Consider the following 20,903-nt stretch of genomic DNA (forward strand, 5'->3'; position numbering starts at 1 on the left):
CTAGTCACTGCCTGCCACTCGGAAAACGACCCGTTTATTCCAACTCTTTGCTTTCTGTCCGCCAACCAGTTCTCTATCCAAGTCAATACCTTGCCCCCAATCCCATGTGCCTTAATTTTGCACACTAACCTCTTATGCGGGACCTTATCGAAAGCCTTCTGAAAGTCCAAATACACCACATCCACTGGTTCTCCCTTATCTATTTTACCAGTTACATCCTCAAAAAATTCTAGTAGATTAGTCAAGCATGATTTACCTTTTGTAAATCCATGTTGACTTTGTCCGATCCTGTCACTGCTTTCCAAGTGCTCTGCTATTACATCTTTTATAATGGACTCTAGCATTTTCCCCACTACCGATGTCAGGCTTACCGGTCTATAATTCCCTGCTTTTTGTCTGCCACCTTTTTTGAATAGTGGGGTAACATTAGCTACCCTCCAATCCATGGGTACTGTTCCAGAGTCTATCGAGTTCTGGAAGATGACCAGCAATGCATCTACTATTTCTAGGGCCACTTCCTTAAGTACCCTGGGATGTAGATTATCAGGCCCTGGGGATTTATCGGCCTTCAGTCCCATCAATTTTCCAAACACCATTTCCCTACAAATACTGATTTCTTTCAGTTCCACCCTTTCATCAGACCCTATGTTCCGCGGTATTTCTGGGAGGTTATTTATGTCCTCCTTTGTGAAGACAGAACCAAAATATGTATTTAGTTGGTCTGCCATTTCTTTGCTCCCCATTATAAATTCCCCCGATTCTGACTGTAAGGGACCTATGCTTGACTTCACCAATCTTTTTCTCTTTACATATCTATAAAAGCTTTTACAGTCAGTTTTTATGTTCCCTGAAAGCTTACTCTCATATTCTATTTTCCCTTTCTTAATTAATCCCTTTGTCCTCCTTTGTTGAATCCTAAACTGCTCCCAATCCTCAGGATTATTGCTTTTTCTGGCCAATTTGTATGACCTCTCCTTGGATCTTATGCTATCCCTAATTTCCCTTGTTAGCCACGGTTGAGTCACCTTTTTTGTTTTATTTTTATGCCAAACTGGGATGAACAACTTCTGTAGTTCATCCATTCGGTCTTTGAATGTTTGCCATTGCCTATCCACCGTCAACCCTTTGAGTGCCATTCCCCAATCAATCCTACCCAACTCGCTCCTCAGACCATCGTAGTTTCCTTTATTTAAATTGAGGACCCTAGTTTCTGAGTCAACTACTTCATTCTCCATCTTAAGGAAGAATTCTGTCATATTATGATCGCTCTGACCCAAGGGGCCTCGTACAACAAGATTGCTAATTAATCCTTTCTCGTTACATAATACCCAGTCTAAGATGGCCTGATCTCTGGTTGGTTCCTCGACATATTGGTCCAGGAAACCCTCCCATAAACACTCCAGGAATTCCTCCTCCACAGTATTGTTGCTAATTTGGTTAGCCCAATCTATATGTAGATTAAAGTCACCCATGATGACTGCTGTGCCCTTACTGCATGCTTCTTTAATTTCCCTTTTAATGCCATCCCCAACCTCCGCCTTACTGTTTGGAGGTCTATATACCACTCCCACTAATGTTTTTTTCCCCTTAGTATTTCTCAATTCTACCCATACAGATTCCACCTCATCAGAGCTAATATCCTTCATTACAATTGTGTTAATCCCTTCTTTAACCAGTAATGCTACCCCTCCTCCCTTTCCTTTTTGCCTATCTTTCCTGAATATCGAATACCCCTGGATGTTGAGTTCCCAGTCTTGGCCGTCCTTGAGCCACGTTTCCGTAATCCCAACCAAATCATATTCGTTTACCTCTATTTGCGCAGCCAATTCATCCACCTTATTACAAATGCTCCTCGCATTAAGACACAAAGCCTGAAGGCTTGTTTTTTTAACGCTCTTAGACCTATTAGAATTATTATTTACTGTGGCCACGTTTGATTTAAACCGTTGATTTCTCTGACTGCCACTTTTGTTTTTCTCCTTCCTATCTTTTGCTTTTATCCTTGTTTCCCTTTCCTCTGTCTCCCTGCTCAGGTTCCCAACCCCCTTCCATTTTAGTTTAAACCCTCCCCAACAGCACTAGCAAACACTCCCCCTAGGACATCGGTTCCAGCCCTGCCCAGGTGCAGACCGTCTGGTTTGAACTGGTCCCACCTCCCCCAGAACCGGTTCCAATGTCCCAGGAACTTGAATCCCTCCCCCTGGCACCATTCCTCTAGCCACGTATTCATCTGAAGTATCCTTCTATTTCTACTCCGACTAGCACGTGGCACTGGTAGCAATCTTGAGATTACTACCTTTGAGGTCCTGTTTTTTAATTTACCTCCTAACTCCCTATATTCCGCTTTTAGGACCTCATCCCACTTTTTACCTATATCGTTGGTGCCTATATGCACCACGACAACTGGCTGTTCACCCTCCCCTTCCAAGATGTTCTGCAGCCGCTCGGAGACATCCTTGACCCTTGCACCAGGGAGGCAACACACCATCCTGGAGTCTCGTTTGCGGCCGCAGAAACGCCTATCTATTCCCCTTACAATTGAATCCCCTATTACTATAGCTCTACCACTCTTTTTCCTCCCATTCTGTGCAGCAGAGCCACCCCTGGTGCCAGGAAGTTGGCTGCTGCTGCCTTCCTCTGATAAGCCATCCCCCCCAACGGTACTCAAAGTGGTATATCTGTTGGAGAGGGGGATGGCCACAGGAGACCCCTGCACTACCTGCCTGCGCCTAGTACTCTGCCTGTTGGTCACCCGTTCCCTTTTTTGCTGTCCAACCTCTACCTGCGGCGTGTCCAACTCCGTAAATGTGCTATTCACGATGTCCCGAGCATCGTGAACGCTCCAGTATGCATCCAATCGCAGCTCCAGCGCCGCAATGCGGTCTGTCAGTAGCTGCAGCTGGGTGCACTTCCTGCACACGTAGTTGTCAGGGACACAGGAAGTGTCCCTGAGTTCCCACATCTCGCAGGAGGAGCAGAACACAGGGCCGGGCTGTCCTGCCATGACTTACCCTTTAATTAATTGAGTTTAAATTAAATCAATCAATCCCACGAATTACACTACAGTTAAATAGTTTACCAACAGTCCCTGCTACACCAGAGAGACCTTAGAAACTATAAAACAGAGTTAAAGTTTAAAAAAAGAGAGAAATACTCACCAACCAATCACTTACCTGCTTCCTGCTGATGTCACACTTGGATTACTTTTTACCTCTCTCCCGGAACCTGGATTGGTACACCTCTGGTGCTCCCTCGCAGGTCCGCTGCCTCTCCGGCGTCGGGGCTCTGGGCCTCGCCGCCTCGGGCTGCTCTTTAAGTAGCTCCGCCGCCTCTGGTGCTCCCTCGCAGGTCCGCTGCCTCTCCGGCGTCGGGGCTCTGGGCCTCGCCGCCTCGGGCTGCTCTTTAAGTAGCTCTGCTGCCTCTGGTGATCCCTCGCAGGTCCACTGCCTCTCTGGTCTCGGGGCTCTCCGATCCATGGGGGTCCATGATCGCGCTGCGCAAGGCCTCTCCCATTTCAGAAGGGGAGGAAGGCCTGCAAAACTGTGGCACGACGTGCGCTGCGGCAAGTAGCGCCACGATATTCCCTCGCGCTTCCCTCTTGGAGCGCTACCACTCAATTTCCATTGCGGGGGCGCTAATTTTTGCCCGGAGAAGTTAGCGCCCCAAAGAGCGCTACTCAGTTTTTAGCCCAAAGACTCAGCATTCACAGCCCTCTGGGGCCAAGAATTCCAAAGATTCACAACACTGAGTGAAGAAATTCCACATCTCAGTCTTAAATGGCCTACCCCTTATCCTGAGGCTATGCCCCTAGTTCTAATCACTCCAGCCAGGGGAAACAACCTCTTAGCATCTTGTATATTTCAATGAGATCACCTCTCATTCTTCTAAACTCAAGAGAGTATAGGCCCATTCTACACAATCTCTCATCATAGGACAGCCCTCTCATCCCAGGAATCAATCTAGAGAACCTTTGTTGCACCGCCTCCAAGGCAAGTATATCCTTCCTTAGATAAGGAGAACAAAACTGTGCACAGTACTCCAGGTGTGGTCTCACCAAAGACCTGTACAATTGTAGTAAGACTTCCTTACTCTGAGGGGGGAATTTTACCAGTCCTGGGGAGGCGGGACTGCCGGGAAAATGTCAGAAACTGGGAGCGGGAACCAAACCCGTTCCCAACCCGCCTCCGTGCCATCTTCTCGGGAGGCAGGTCCCCGACTCACGCAGGGACCCGTCTCCTCGAGGCAGGAAGGGGATTACAGCCAATTAACTGCCTGTTAACAGGTAGTTAACAGGCAGCTAAGAGGCTTATCCCCATTTTACCCCTGCAAGTGCGGGCTTCCGGACAGCTGCAAACCTCGCCAGGGTCAGCAAGGCGAACAGTGGGCCTGCGGGGGTGAGAGGGATCAAAAAGTCCGCTGTGGAGGTGAGTGATGGGTGCAAGTGTGGAGAGCTAAGTATGAGAGGTGAGTGTAAAGTGTTAGAAAAAGTTTACTTACCCTTGTTTCTTCCTGCAGGCTTCAACCCTTGGGGATCCAGAGATGCCTCATCTCAACGGCAGAGATGACAGAATGACTGCTGCATTCTCTGATGCAACAGCCATCTGATTTCTGCTAAGGAGAGAGGTTTGGTGAGTCTTCAGTACAAGGGCTCACCTTAGAAAAGAGTTTGTCAGTGTTCGACAGCTTCTCAAAGCTGTCAAACGCTGACAATTCATCTGTCAAAAATGTTTGACAGATGAAACGTTATACGCTGACGTCCTCTGTCACCGGCTTTCCCTTAATTGACCGGCTAAGCCTGCAGGGCGGGCTCAACAAGGTCAATCAAGGGAAAATAGCGTGGGTTGGCCGGACATCGTTGGGTGCAGGACTGAAACCCAACAACCAGCAGTTCCGCCCCCAACGCGTCCCCATTGATAAAATCCAGCCCTGATACTCCAACCCCCTTGCAATAAAGGCCAACATGCCATTTGCCTTCCTTATTGCTTGCTGTACCTGCATGCTAGCTTTGTGTTGCTTGCATGAGGACACCCAAATCTCTCTGTACACCAACATTTGAAAGTTTCTCACCATTTAAAAAATATTCCGTTTTTCTATTTTTCCTACCAAAGTGAATAACCTCACATTTTCCTACATTATACTCCATCTGCCACCTTGCTGCCCACTTACTTAGTCTATCTATATCCCTTTGAAGACTCGTCGTGTTCTCCTCACAGCTTACTGACCCAGCTAGCTTTGTATCATCAGCAAACTTGGATACATTACACTCGGTCCCTTCATCTAGGTCATTAATATAGATTGCAAATAGCTGAGGCTTCTACACTGATCCTTGCAGCACCCTTTACAGCCTGCCAACCTGAAAAAAATCTGTTTATCCCTACTCTCTGTTTTCTGTACGTTAACCAATCCTCTATCCATGTTACTATATTACCCCCAACCCCATGAGCCCTAATCTTGTGTAATAACCTTTTATGTGGCATCTTATCGAATGCCTTTTGGAAATCCAAATATACTACATCCACTGGTTCCCCTTTATCTACCCTGCTAGTTACATCCGCCAGTGGATAAGTCGCCTGGTCCAGATGGCTTGCATCCCAGATTGCTGAGGGAATTGGGGGAGGAGATAGCAAAAGGGCTTGCCATAATTTTCCAATCTTCCCTAGATGCGGGGGAGATGCCTGAGGATTGGAAAGTGGCAAATGTGACACCATTGTTCAAGGGTGCAAGGACAATCCTAGTAACTACAGGCCGGTCAGTTTAACATCAGTGGTGGGTAAAGTTTTAGAAACAATAATCAAGGAAAAAATAAACGGGCACTTGGAAAGGTTTAAGCTAATTAAGGAGAGCCAACACAGATTTGTAAAAGGCAGGTCGTGTTTGACTATTCTAATTGAATTTTTTGATGAAGTAACAGAGAGGATTGATGAAGAGAATGCAATGGATGTTGTCTACATGGAGTTTAGGAAGGCGTTTGACAAAGTATCACATAGAAGGCTGGTTAACAAAATTAAGGCTGATGGAATAGGTGGGTCTGTAGCAGCTTGGATAAGAAATTGGCTTAAGGACAGAAAACAGCGAGTTGTGGTAAATGGCTGTTTTTCAGACTGGAGGATGGTAGACAGTGGTGTTCCCCAAGGGTCAGTGCTGGGACCACTGCTTTTTTTGATATATATAAATGACCTGGATATTGGAATACAGATAGAATTTCTAAATTTGCCGATAACACCAAACTTGGGGGTATGGCAAACAGTGAGGATGATACCAATCAACTGCAACAGGACATAAAAAGGCTAATAGAATGGGCAGACAAGTGGCAGATGGAATTTAATACAGAGAAGTGTGAGGTGATGCATTTTGGCAGAAGGAACAGGGAGAGGCAATAGGCACTTAATGGCACAGTTTTAAAAGAGTGTGCAGGGACAGAGGGACCTGGGAGTTAATGTGCATAGGTCCCTGAAGGTGGCAGGACATATTGAGAGAGTGGTTAGCAAAGCATATGGGATCTTGGGCTTCATAAATAGAGGTATTCAGTACAAGAGTAGAGAAGTTATGCTAAACCTTTATAAAGCAGTGGTTAGACCACAACTCGAGTATTGCGTCCAGTTCTGGTCACCACACTTTAGGAAGGATATGAAGGAACTTGAGAGGCTGCAGAGGAGATTTACCAGAATGGTTCCAGGGATGGGGGATCTTAGCTACAAGGATAGGTTGGAGAAGCTGGATTTGTTTTCATTAGAGCAAAGGAGGTTTAGAGGTGTACAAGATTATGACAGGTTTGGATAGGCTAGACGGGGAAACGCTGTTCCCACTAGTTGATGGTACAAGGACTAGGGGACACAGATTTAAGGTTTTGGGCAAGAGATACAGGGGGAATGTAAGGAAAAACTTTTTTACGCAGCAAGTGGTGAGGACCTGGAACTCGCTGCCAACGGAAGTGGTGGAAGCGGAGACGCTCAATGTTTTCCAGGGGAGACTGGATAGGCACTTGAGAGAAATAAACTTGCAGGGTTATGGGGATAGAGCGGGGGAATGGGACTGACAGGATTGCTTGACAGAGAACCGGCACGGACTAGATGGGCTGAATGGCCTCCTTCTGTACCGTTATGACTCTATGATCTTAGATCCTTAACACTATCCAGATAAACGGGATCCCAGAGAGATGTTCAACATCGCTAAGGTATAGCTTGCTCAAGTAGAGGGTAATAATCCTGTGGAACAGTCCACCCCAGGGAGGTACTGGAAGCGGAGGTTGTTATAAATTTTAGGCAGTCGATGGATACATTTTGGAAGAAGGTGTTATTGAAGGGTATCAGAGCTAAAGTGGGATAAGAAGTCTGTGACCTTTGGGATCGACCTGGTGGATGGAAATGCAGTCTTTTGCAGTTCTGTACAGTCAAATGTACCTGGGACAGTCATGCTGGACGCAGTTTGTTGGGCTGGATCCTTAAGCGTAAAACCTGGGAACCGCTGGTGAGCACTGTTGATGCTTCCACTTACTGCTGTAGTTTTAACTTTTATTTCTGCTTTCAATTTTCTTTCCTTAGACTTTTGGATGAAATCTTGTAAGTGATATCATGGGACATTTGAGCTCAGTACAATCTATTCTGTTTCCTCTGATTCATATTTTTACTTGGGGCAGAATGTGACCATGATTTGTTCCCACTACTTCCTTGTTACTAAAGCTTCACCCCATAGGAACAGGAGTAGGCCATTCAGCCCCTCGAGCCTGTTCCGCCATTCGATGAAATGATGGCTGATCGGTGATCTAACTCCATATACCTGCCTTTGGTCCATATCCTTTAATACCTTTGGTTAAGAAAAAAGCTATCAATCTCCGATTTAAAATTAATTGATCTAGCATCAATTGCCGTTTGCGGAAGAGAGTTCCAAACTTCTACCACCCTTTATGTGTAGAAGTGTTTCCTAATTTCACTCCTGAAAGGTTTGGCTCTAATTTTTAGACTATGCCCCCAGTCCTAGAATCCCCAACCAGCGGAAATAGTTTCTCTCTATCTACCCTATCTGTCCCCTTAATATCCTGAAAACTTTGATCGGATCACCCCTTAACCTTCTAAATTCTAGGGAATATAGCCCTAATTTGTGTAATCTCTCCTCGTAACTTAACCCTTGAAGTTCGGGTATCATTCTGATAAACCAGCGCTGCACTCCCTCCAAGGCCAATATATCCTTCCTAAGGTGTGGTGCCCAGAACTGCTCACAGTACTCTAGGTGTGGTCTAACCAGGGTTTTGTATAGCTGCAGCATAACTTCAGCCTCGTTGTACTCTAGTCCTCTAGATTTAAGGCCAGCATTCCATTGGCCTTTTTGATTATTTTCTGTACCAGGTCATGACATTTTAATGATCTACCAAGTCTCTTTGGACATCCATTGTTTTTAGCTTTTTACCATTTAGAAAGTACCCTGTTCTATCCTTTTTAGGTCCAAAGTGGATGACCTCACATTTGCTGACAATGAAATCCATTTGCCACAGTTTTGCCCATTCACTTAATCTATCCATATCCCCTTGTAATTTTATGCTTTCATCTACACTGCCTACAATGCCGTCTATCTTTGTGTCATTGGTGAATTTGGATATATGACTTTCTATGCCATCATCTAAGTCGTAAACAAATATTGTGAATAGTTAAGGCCCCAACACAGATCCCTGCGGGACACCACGAGTCACATCTGGCCAATTTGAGTACCTACCTATTATCCCTACTCTCTGTCTCCTGCCGCTCAGCAAATTTCCTAACCAGGTCAATAGTTTGCCCTCAACTCCATGGGTTTCTACCTTAGATAACAGTCTCTTATGTAGGACTTTATCAAAGGCCTTCTGGAAGTCCATATAAATAACATCCATAGACATTCCCCTGTCCACTACTTTAGTCACCTCTTCAAAAAATTCATTCAGGTTTGTCAGGTATGACCTACCTTTCATAAATCCATGCTGGCTCTCTCTGATCAACTGAAAATTTCCGAGGTGTTCAGTCACCCTATCCTTAATTATAGACTCTAGCAATTTCCCCACAACAGATGTTAGGCTAACTGGTCTATAATTCCCTGGTTTCCCCCTCTCAACATTCTTAAAAAGCGGAGTGACATGGGCAATTTTCCAATCTAAAAGGACGGTTCCTGAATCTAGAGAACTCTGGAAAATTATAGTTAGGGCATCTGCAATGTGCTCACCTATTTCCTTTAAAACCCTTGGATGGAAACCATCTGGCCCTGGGGATTTGTCACTCTTTAGTGCCATTATTTTCTTTATTACTTTTACTTTACCTATGTTAATTTTATTGTGTCCCTATCCCCGATTCAATATTAGTTTCTTGGGATTTCCGGCATGCTACTGTAAATACTGACGCAAAGTAATTATTCAACATGTCCACCATTTCCCCATTGTCATTAACAATATCACCACTTTCAGTTTTTAAGGGACCAACATTGCTCCTGATCACCCTTTTTTTCCTAATGTGACAGTAAAAATTCTTCGTATTGATTTTGATATCCCTTGTAAGTTTCTTTTCATACTCCCTTTTTGTAGCTCTTACTGTCTGTTTTGTGACCCTTTGCTGTTCTTTGTATCTTTCCCATTCGCCAGGATCTGTGCTATTTTTTGCATTTTTGTATGCCCTTTCACTTAGTTTTATGCTGTCCCTTACCTCTTTAGTTGTCCACGGCTGTTTTTTTTGGGCAAGTAAAGCTCTTGCCCCTCAGGCGTATAAACTGGCTCTGTATCATGTTAAATTCTTTTTTAAACATCTCCCACTGATCATCTGTTGTGTTACCCATTAACAGATTTGCCCAGTTTACTTTGGACAATCTCTGCCTCATCCTATTGAACTCGGCCTTATTTAAATCTAGAATCTTAGTAGCTGTTTCGCGTTTCTCCCTTTCAAACGTTACTTTGAACTCGATCATGTTATGATCGCTATTGGATAAATGTTCGCACAGTTAGGCTGTTAACTAAATCTGGCTCATTGCTCATTACTAAATCTAATATGGCTTGCACCCTTGTTGCCTCTAGGACATATTGTTGTAGAAAACTATCCCAAACACACTCAAGAAATTCACTGCCTTTCTGACAGGTGCTAGTCTGCTTTTCCCAATCAATATGAAAGTTAAATCCCCCATTTCCTACATGCTCAAAAAGCATATTGGCCTAGTACTTCGGGTCCCAACGCGTGAGTAAGGACGGGGTACTCACGCATGGACCCGATGGAATTGCCGGTTTCTTGCATGCACAGCGCATGCGCGGGAAACCGGCATTTCCTCCAAGGGGTTCAGAGGTCCAACGCATGCGCGCAGGACTCTGCGCGCACGCGTTGAACTTCCTTCTTTTTTACAGGTTGGCCCGTGTGTAAGGGCCTCAACTTTTTAGAAATGTAAAAAGGAGACGTAAGGACTTGATTCTTTAAGGTAAGTGGTCTATTATTTAAAATTATAACATTTTTTCCACAGCTTTATTGTTTTTAAGGACTTTACAGTAAGGTAAGTGTATTTTTAGACCCGATTTAAAAAAAAAAAAAAAAAATTTCAAAAATTTGATTAATTGTTTAAAATAGTTTTTTAAAGTTATTTATAGTTCATTTAATTAGTGGGATGTTTTTTAAAATTTTATTTAAAGTTTAAGTAGTGTTTTGGGCACCCGTAGTTTTCATGAGTTTGACAGTTCTTGCTATCAAACTCATGAATGAAGTTTTCCCTCCCCTGATTGGCTGCCCAGTGCTCACCTGATCCCAGACGGCACATCAAACTAACTACGCCGCTGGATCAGGCAAGCACAGCGCGCCGACAGCTGAACCGGGCCAGTGACAGGAATTCCAAGCAGGCCCAGGCTTCAGCTGTCGGCATGCCGGGTAATTGCACATCGGGGGCTTGCACGCGCGGCAAGCCCCCGAACCTAATTTCTGGGCCATTATTTTCCCCATAATTTGAGAGTAATTTCCTTTTCCCTAGACCCTTTACCCCGACAGTGAATGGAGAGAGGGGCATTTGCCAGGTGAGCAGGTCTTTTTACTGCAATACCATACATTGTCTTGAAAGTGGACATTCCTCTAACCTTTTCTACTGCAGCTGCACAGTTATATCAATGAAAAGGATATCCAACCGACAGATCGTTGAGAAACTGCAGTGTTCTGGAAATCACTGGCTCACTTCTCCCCCAGCATTTCAGATTGTTGACACTGTAAGCAAAGGGACATCCATTACTGGAGCACATAGAAATATCTAATGCTGAAAAGTATGAACAGAACTAGAGGATCTGCAGAATGTTTTTCTGTTCATTTTATTACCTTTCTTTATCAAAACCACTCTCTGTTTCCTGTATGGAATAGATACAGAGCACTGGGCTAAAGTTTCTTTAGGTACTTTTATACTTGGTACAATTTAGGTCAAGGGAGGCAGGCATCCGCGCACGGTCTCCACATGTTTACATTGTTACAGTTAGCTCCTTATTCTGACAGTAGAATCATAGACCATGGGGTCGATTTTCATAAAGCTGTCGGGAAGGAGGCGGGACTACAACTTTTGGGTTTCAGCCCCGCCTACATCGACGTCCAGCCAATCCACGCGATTTTCCCTTGATTGACCTTGTCAAGCCCGCCCAGCGGGCTCAGCAGGCCAATTAAGGGCCACCCGGCAACAGGTGACGTCACAGACTGAAATTTAATCTGTCAAGAGGTCTTGACAGATGAAATATCAGTGTTTCACAGCTGTTTGAAGCTGTCAAACACTGACAGTCTGACTTCTAACCTGAGTCCTTCTACACAGACTCAGTTAGAAGTCTCACCGGCAATGAAAGCTGAAGGCTGTCACTTTTGACAGATCGCAGCCATTTTGCTTTCAGTGCCGGCTGAGTGATGGACTCCCGAAGCCTAGAGGAAGAAAGGCTGTTAAGGTAAGTACAGGTAATTTAAACTTCTTTACACACTTTAGACACACCAAACACACTTACCTTTGCACTCATGCACCCATCACTCACCTGAACACCGACATCGCGACCCCTCCAAGTCCTTCAACCCGACAGCCCGCCTGCTCTAACCTGGCGTGGTTTGGAGCTGTCGGGAATCCCACATGACACCCCTCAAAATAGAGATTAGGCTAAAAACTGCCTGTTAACTACCTGTTAACAGGCAGTTAATTGGCACTAATCCCTTCCCGCCTCGGGTTGGCGGGTCCCAGTGCGGGGCGGGTGCCCGCCTCCCCTGAAACTTACGTGGAGGCGGATTTTGGGCGGGATGGTGTCGGGACCCCCGAAATCGGGATTTCCCGCCCCCCCCCCCCCCCAACAAGCCTGAAACCCTGCCTGAAGGCTCCAGGAAAATCGACCCCCATGTTTCAGCGGACAGAGAATAAACAAGTTTATGTTTCATGTGTGGACTCTTCTTCAAGCGTGTTTCGAAGGGTTCACACCTGAAATGGTAACTTATCTGATCTCCCCACAGAAGCTGTCTAACTTGCTGAGCGTTTGCATCATTTTCTGATTTTTGTTTCAGTGGATATAAACTCGCATTTATATAGGGTTAAGTGCCGTCAGCTTCTGAAGCACAATTCCCACATCATCCTGGCAACTTGAGTAAACGTCCCAAATTCACTAAGGCTACCATCTGGGAAGGCTCGTTTTTTTCAACTAGGTCTTCCCAGTGACTGATCTTAGTGAACTGGGTAAGTTTACTCAGCCAGCAGTAGTGCGAGACCCTTGCATTGAGATTTGGCGACACTGGCAAGGGTCTTGCACACAATAAAAGCTGCTTAAATGGCCACAGGTCCACGTGAGCTGGGTCTGTTTACACTATGGCATGCAGCTGACTGATTGATCTCTCTTCATCAGCTGCACTGATATGGTTGAAAAGCACCTATAGTGGAGCTCATCTCAGCACACTGACATTCAATTCAAAGGCATAAAGTGTCAATCTAAATGTCTGTGGAGGATTTTGATCAGAGAAGGCATGGCTTAAGCATGACGCATCAAAGGGCATTTCTTCTAGGAATGGAGCAAGGGCACTCGAGCCATTTTAGAACTTTATACTGAAGCTGTACAGCAAATCATTTGTTCACATTAGTCCATATTAGAGCTTTCCATTTTCATAACTAATCCTCGCATGTTGAGATAAAATATTTGCTGCTGTAAATATTTAGTAGGTGCTAAATGGCCGTGCGAGTCTTGTTGACTTGCAAGGGCTGACTGTGTTAACGAGGACAATGTAACAATAAGTATCTACAGAAAATTCTCCTTCAGACTCTAGGATAACCAGTTTTGTTTTTTAATTCCCCTCTCACTGAAGATGTTGACTCATGTTGGGGTTCCCTCTAGCCACTTGCACTAGTCACCATTTTTCATTTGTAAGCCCTGACAGAGAGTGTCAACAGGCTAGTCACAGCTGACCCAATCGCAGCTAAAGTCCATACAAATAAACATTCCAGCAGGGATCACTGGATTGTGACCAAGATTGGGAACGCTGCCTGATTTCCAGCCTCTGCGGGGCACTGACGCCAATTCTGGTGTTCCTACTGCCACTCTGAGAACAGCTAACTCAGTATAAACCAGGGATCAAACCTGGGACCTTCTGTTTTGTATGGTTCAAATACACAGTGTCATTTGCCATTATCATTGCGTCATTGGAGGAACATAACCTAACATAATCTAATCAAAAGGAAATGGATTAACAATACAAATGAGCTTCATCTCTTGCAGTCTCAATGATTAAGATAGTTTGCAGTAGTTAAAGTGATGTAGATAAAGTTGGAGCTGTTATTTTGGGGTGGGAAGCCCTTCTGGTTGATTATTATTTTTTTTTGTAGGAGTTTCAAGATTTCTGCCATGAATTCTCTAAGAAAAATTCTATGCTGGGCCTCAGTGCTGCACCTTACGTTTAATGAAAACATGTTTTAATGTCTTTTTAATCATTTCAGAGTGCAGTTGTACACAAATTATATTAGCACTGCATGGAATAGTTGTATCATTATAGTCATAAAGAATAATTCTGAAATAGTCATTGCCTTGCATTACCATTTTTAAATTTGTTATTGCATGCACTATATTGACACTAATGCATCTAATGAAGGTACTGGTTCCCAGAAATATCAACAACATCATCATAGTTACACAACTGTTTAAGCAGCAGGGTCTATTACCAATTTTTAACATGTCACTTTTTCGATCTGACCCAAGGAGAGAACAGAAAAGACACATTAACAACAGACCTGAAACTCAGTGGTACCATTTATTAAAGAACTGAGAAACGCTGATGAAGAGTCAAGGCTTAGAGTGCAGAATGCCACCGAGGTCGGGAACAGTAAAACATGAGGTAAATCAAGAGGTAGTTCATTCCGAGCTTGAGTATTAAAACTGTAGGAGGAAGGAAAGACTCTCGTGTGTGCTGGGTTTGCTATTCTTAGCCTAGGTGGCAGTAGGAGGGAAGTAAGGAATTCCACAGTTTATAGGTTCTAGAAAAGAATGAGTAAGAGGAGGATTACTCTAGCACCCTAGCCAGAGTAGTAACAGAAACAATGGTGTGTGAAACAGTAAGACAAAATGTACAGGATCCAACAAAAGTAAAGTCGATAACTCCAATCCAATTCAATCCAGCATGGGGAGGAGGAGTATCAAAAACTGGTTGTTCCTAACCTATTTGTTGTATCTCACTGAGGATATAACTAGATTGGGGAATGAGGGAAATGTGGTGGATGCTATATACCATGACTTTCAGAAAGCATTTGATAAGGTTTCTCACAAGAACTTTTAGTGACAGAATCCCAATTAGAGAGCTGTAGCCAATGGCGATCGATCCATTCTATTTGTGATACTTATAATAACATTGTGCAGTTCATCAATAAAGTAAAATGTCTGTTTGTGGTGAGAAAGCAAGTAGTTCTCAGGAGAGAAATGTTATTTAAAGAGATTTACAAATACTCAGGAAATGAGTAGCGGAATGGGAAATGGCCTAAGAAGAAAACAAAACAAGAAAATGCGATTTGTCTCATCAAGCTCATTCCTCCAGTGCAACTCCCCCAGTTTAAATGTCAATTGTAGTTAGCCTCCCCTGACGCTGTTATCTCCACTACCTTACTTGCTAGATTATTGGAAACCATTAACACCCTTCTTTTTAACATCTATTGTAAGTCTACTGTTCACAAATTTTAAATGATGCTCTGTCCTCATGGCCTGATTTATCTGTAAGTAATATTCTGGGTTGGTCTTATCCATGCTGTATAACATTTAACATTCCTCAAAGAGGTTTTCCCTTAACCTTTTTTGTAGACTGTATTTAAAACTCAACAAATGTTATTATACAGGTAAGCAGGGAAGGGCACATAACTAAACAAAGGATTGCAGGAAAAAGGGTTGACTGAAAGTTGACCAAACACAAAAACTTGTCCTGCTGTATAGACAGCAAATTGCCAATAGAATGTCAGGGTAGTGGGCATACATACAGGACAAGCCCAAGCTTAGTATACTGGCTGCTGGAAAGCATTGGTAAGATTACACTAATGGTGCATTCACACTCCGCCGTTCTGGCACCAATGTGAAGCCAAAAGCACTTTGCACTGACGTTGAGTGTAATCTGGGTGTGAAGACCTGAGATAGCTCTGAAAGGAAGTGGAGTGAGAATTTCTCCTCCACTGTGTCTCCGCTATGATCTGTTGACACCAGATTCAGGCTGCATTTACATTATAACTGCAGTGCCGCTGTGAAGCGAAACTAATTGGTACTGATGTTACACTTGTAGTGTTGTGCATGGCTTTTCCCACTCCACTTAAAAATTGCAAAAGAATTCAAAGAATTTAGAAATGGTTTCATTTTCTGTTCCCTAAACAACACAGTAATAATTAACTTAACGACCTGAGGGTGCAATGAGTTGCAACATATTACAAAATATTTACAGCACAGAAACAGGCCATTCGGCCCAACAGGTCCATGTGTTTATGCTCCACATGAGCCTCCTTCCACCCTTCTTCATCTAATCCCATTAACATATCCTTCTACGCTTTTCTCCCTCATGTGCTCAGCTAGCTTCCCCTTAAATGCATCAATGCTATTTGCCTCAACCACTCCATGTGGTAGCGAGTTCCACATTCTAACCTCTCTGGGGAAAGAAGTTTCTCATGAATTCCCTCTTGGATTTATTAGTGACTAACTTGTATTGATGGCTCCTACTTTTGGTCTCGCTCACAAGTGAAAACATCTTCTCGAGGTCTACCCTATCAAACCCTTTCATTAAATAATAGATGATTTATCTCTGAAAAGAGAAAACGTTGCTACTACTGTACCTTACCCCACCAAGCAGGGAAAGGATTTATTTGAAACATACTCACACTTTTGTCACAAATGCTTCAAGAACACGGGTCTCATCAGTAAGGCTCAAAACTTCAGATATTCGGACATAAACCTGGGGGAGAAATAGTTGGAGAAAAAGGATAATTAATGAAGCGTCTTCGGCCAAAATCATGCAAAAAGTGAATTTGCAATTGATTTATGCATTTGGAATTGAAAGGCTTAAGTTTGCAAGTCACAAGTGCAAACATCAGTTTAATTTTTGTGTACAAACAGAATTTGAGGTCAGGCTGGAATTCTCATCGCCTTTGAGTAAAGAAGCCAGGAAGCTGCCCAGCACCCGAGGCTGGCAAGGGTCCGTAGAAATCCAGTCGTGGTCACTTGCAACTCAACAACAACTTGCATTTATATAGCATCTTTAACATAGTATAATGTCCCGAGGCACCTCACAAGAATGTTATCAGACAAAATTTGACACCAAGCCACATAAAAGGATATTAGGATGGGTGACCAAAGGCTTGGTCAAAGAGGTAGGTTTTAAGGAGTGTCTTAAAGGCAGAGCAGTTTAGGGAGGGAATTCCAGAGCTTAGGGCCTAAGCAGCTGAAGGCACGGCCACCAATGGTGAGACGATGAAAATCGGGATGCGCAAGAGGCCAGAATTGAAGGACTGCAGAGCTCTCGGAGGAAACTAACTTATTAACATATTTTTCCCCTTCGGTATCAACACCAAGCCATGTCAGCTCTATGTGCAGTAGAGGATCTTTTTAGCAACGTCAGGTCTAGGTGCAGTGAAACAAATATTTAAAACATTTCTGGAACATTCCTCTTTGTTCAGAGGTGTGAGTGAGGAATTTGGCCAGGAAAAGCAAAAAGCTCACCTGCATCCAAATGTTGCTGAGAATTTTACTGTTAACAAAGTGCTAACAGAATAGTTTGCTGTCTGCTAACATTTAAGATTAAGAATGAAGTTTAAGACACTTGCTTTAACTGACTGGAGTTATACTGCACCTGATGCAAAGCCAAAGCTTTGTGGAATTATGTGGTCTCACATTACTTGCCTAAATTCAATTGGGACGACTTCACATTCAAATGTTGGTTTGATATGAGTCAGTGCTGGTCTCAACACATCTATTTACAAAGTGCAGATCTGCTGAAACATGATTTCCAATAGTTATCCAACCAAAATGAGAGGATTTAAACCATTGGAGGAGGACAATCTCTGTCATTTACTGACTTGTAGTTAATTATAGAGCAACACAGAAACTTAGGAATATGCTGCCTGTTCACTTCTTGGCTGAAGAGAATCATAGAATGATACAGCACAGAAGGAGGCCATTCAGCCCATCGTGCCTGTGCCGGCTTTTTGGTACAGCTACAAAATAGCTAAAAATAGAATAAAAGGGCTTTTTTATATATATATAGTAGGGCCAAAGACCAATGAAAGGTGGGTTTACCCAAGACAGGCATTTAATAAAAATGGAAAATGCTGGATTACAAAGCAGGTCAGTCATCATCTGAGAAAAAGCAGCTTTCGATTAGAGGTGAGGTGACGAAGGCTCTCAATCTGAAATGGCAAACTGTTATTTTCTCTTTTCAGATGCTGAATGATCTTCTGTGCATTTCCAGCATTTAGAATTTTAGTTCTGATTTCCAGCATCTTCAGTTTCTTTTTTTTATCTCTGCATCATATTTTAATTTTGTACACAGGATATTATATTAAAAAAAACTGACAATCAATGTGGTGGCATACAAGGGAAATTACTGCCCATTAGTTCCAGAAACCAGTGCAGTTAACCTATACCAAACATCACTTACTTGATTTCTAATTAAACAGGTTTATTAGCAGGCTATTGAAACAAAGTCAATAATGTATATATATATATAGCACCTTAATTTTCCCATTCAAAAGTGCAAGCCTTACCAGGGAACAGTGCTGCAAGGAGCAAGCAAAGCAGAAGTTTAAAAAAAACCAAGGCAACAATGAAGCAACCTTTTAATCCACAATTATCCTTGTAACTATTTCCAATCCTTTTATCGTCCATTAGTCTGGATACCCATCATCCCATCAAATACCACGTCATCCCTTTCATCCCATGAGCTCTCCACTACCGCTGGGACTCCACACACCAGGCTTGAGTGACAGGTATGATTATTAGCTCCTGAATCCATTTATCTGCCCCATTGAACAGTAAATTGAGGCACTCGTTAACAATGACAACAACCTTCTTTTGTTTCTCCTGTTTCAGCATTAAGTGAGGTATTTTTTAAATTTAGTAGAAGTGAAACCATTTGTTCCTATGAATATGTATGTGGCACAGCTTTAAATGGGTCTAATCCATTTAAACGAGTACCATGTAGCAATAGCTGCCTATTAAGTGAATATAAATAAATAGAAACAAATTCTACCTACATCGCACTGGGCTTGGCTAATAGATTAAAATATATATTAGAAAATATTAGGCACTGATTAGATAGTAATGCACATTTCACATACTTAAATAGTGTTGTTTTTGTCACGCTCATTGTAAACATTTCCTATGACTCGTACTTTATATAATTGACTTAAGGCTGAAACAATTTTTTTTTTTTTAAAGTGACAGAGGTCATTTAATTTTATTTTGCTGTCTCCAATTGCAGCAACACAAAGCCAGTGTTTTACATGTTCTAGAAAGCATTATTTGTTTAAAAAATGAGCACAGTGGAAGTAATGTTTGAGTGTTGGGAACGACTGACAAAACAAAAAAAAATTATGTAGTGTATGTGATATTTCAAGTTTAAAACACAAGCAGAAAATGCTGGAAATACAGAGCAGGGCTGTCAGTAGCTGAGATAAGACAGGGTAATGTTGCTTCAGAGCAGGCCTGACAAAGGATATCCAGATAAAGCCTTTTCCCTTAGATGCTAGCAGACCTGCTGTGTATTTTAAGCTCTTATTTCAAATTTCTAATACTTGCAGTTTGGTTTTTTTAATTCAGCAAAGTGCCAGTTTGGCTCAGTTACTAAAATTCTCCCTCAAATCAGAAGGTCATGGGTTCAAGCCCCACTCCAGCACTTTATCTCGGCTGACACTCCTGTGCAGTACTGAAGGAGTGCTGCATTGTCAGAGGTTAAACCAAAGCCCCAGCTGCCTGTTCTAGTAACCCAACGTTAAGGATCCCTGAAGACCTGTTACACTGTTCAAAGATTAAGGAGTTCGCCCAGTGTACTAGCTAGCGTTCCTTCTTCAACCAGCTCCACCAAAAAAAATTAGATTAACTGCCCATTCAGGCCATTGCTGTTTGTGGGTTATGTGCAAAATAGCTGCCATATTTTTCAACATAGCAACAATGACTGCAATTCAAAATAAAATTAATTGTATGTGAAGTGATTTGGGAGGTCTTAACAAACATGATCAGGTGCTATATAAATGCGAGTTCTTTCTTTCTCACTTAAGGTTTAAGAAAATGCCTGTGAAAATTTTTAATAGCTCCAAAGGTTACTGCATAACTTGATGCTACACCTTTTCTTGGACCACCTGAGAAAATACATCTCATTACTGAATGGTCAATTGCCCAAAAACTCTGAATTAAACAACAGGACTTCAACCAGAAAAAAATCACAACACACAAACAGGTATGAAACATTTCAGTATCTGCAAAGCCAAGCTTGCTAAAGACACAGCATTCTTTACACTTTACAACAACAACTTGCATTTATATAGTGCATTTAATGTAGTAAAACGTCCAAAGGGGCTTCACAGGAACGTTATCAGACAAAATTTGATACCGCGCCACATAAGGGGATATTAGTGCAGATGATCAAAAGCTTGGTCAAAGAGGTAGGTTTTAAGGAGTGTCTTAAAGGAGAGGTAGAGAGGTGGAGAGGTTTAGGGAGGGAATTCCAGAGCTTAGGGTCCAGACAGCTGAAGCCATGGCCGCCAACGGTGCAGCAATTACAATCGGGGATGCTCAAGAGGCCAGAATTGGAGGAGTGCAGATATCTTGAAGGGTTGTAGGGCTGAAGGAGGTTACATAGATAGGGAGGGGCGAGGCCGTGGAGAGATTTGAAAACAAGTTTGAGAATTTTAAAATCGAGCGTTGCTTAACCAATGTAGGTCAGCGAGCACAGGGGTGATGAGTGAACGGAACTTGGTGCGAGTTAGGATACGGGCAGCAGAGTTTTGGATGAGCTTAAGTTTATGGAGAGTGGAGGATGGGATGCCAGCCAGAAGTGCACCTACAGGCAACAAAGGCATGGATGAGGGTTTCAGCAGCAGATGAGTTGAGGCAGGGGCGGAGTCGGGCGATGTTACAGAGGGCGAAATAGGTGGTGATGACGTGGATATGTGGTCAGAAGCTCATCTCGGGATCCAAGGTTGCGAACAGTCTGGTTCAGCCTCAGACAGTTGCTAGGGAGAGGGATTGACTCGGTAGTTTGGGAACGGAGTTTGTGGCGGGTCCGAAGACAATGGCTTCAGTATTCCCAATATTTAGTTGGAGGAAATTTCTGCTCAACTAGTACTGGATGTTGGACAAGCAGTCTGACAATTTAGAGAAAGTTACAAAGGTAAATCTATCCTTTAGTATTTTCAGCCCTGCCAACATTTCCCTGGCAGTTGATATGAAGTGGGCATTTAAATGCTGTAAAATC

The 20,903-nt window shown here is 43.1% G+C and overlaps 1 protein-coding gene across 1 annotated transcript in view; it reads right to left on the reverse strand.

Annotated features, from left to right (window-relative positions):
* The window catches only part of LOC147113758 (ran-binding protein 17-like), an 815,149-nt gene that overhangs the window by 387,099 nt on the left and 407,147 nt on the right, over positions 1-20,903 (reverse strand). Inside the window, exons 11-12 of the mRNA XM_085995069.1 lie at positions 16,315-16,388; positions 11,103-11,183 (exon numbers count right to left, since the gene is read on the reverse strand). Of these exons, the coding sequence (XP_085851195.1) occupies positions 11,103-11,183; positions 16,315-16,388 (155 nt within the window). The remainder of the gene's footprint in view (positions 1-11,102; positions 11,184-16,314; positions 16,389-20,903) is intronic.

Source organism: Somniosus microcephalus, chromosome 8 (assembly GCF_052327205.1).
Source record: "Somniosus microcephalus isolate GS21.2 chromosome 8, FLI_Smic_1.0, whole genome shotgun sequence".
Lineage (NCBI taxonomy): Eukaryota > Metazoa > Chordata > Chondrichthyes > Squaliformes > Somniosidae > Somniosus > Somniosus microcephalus.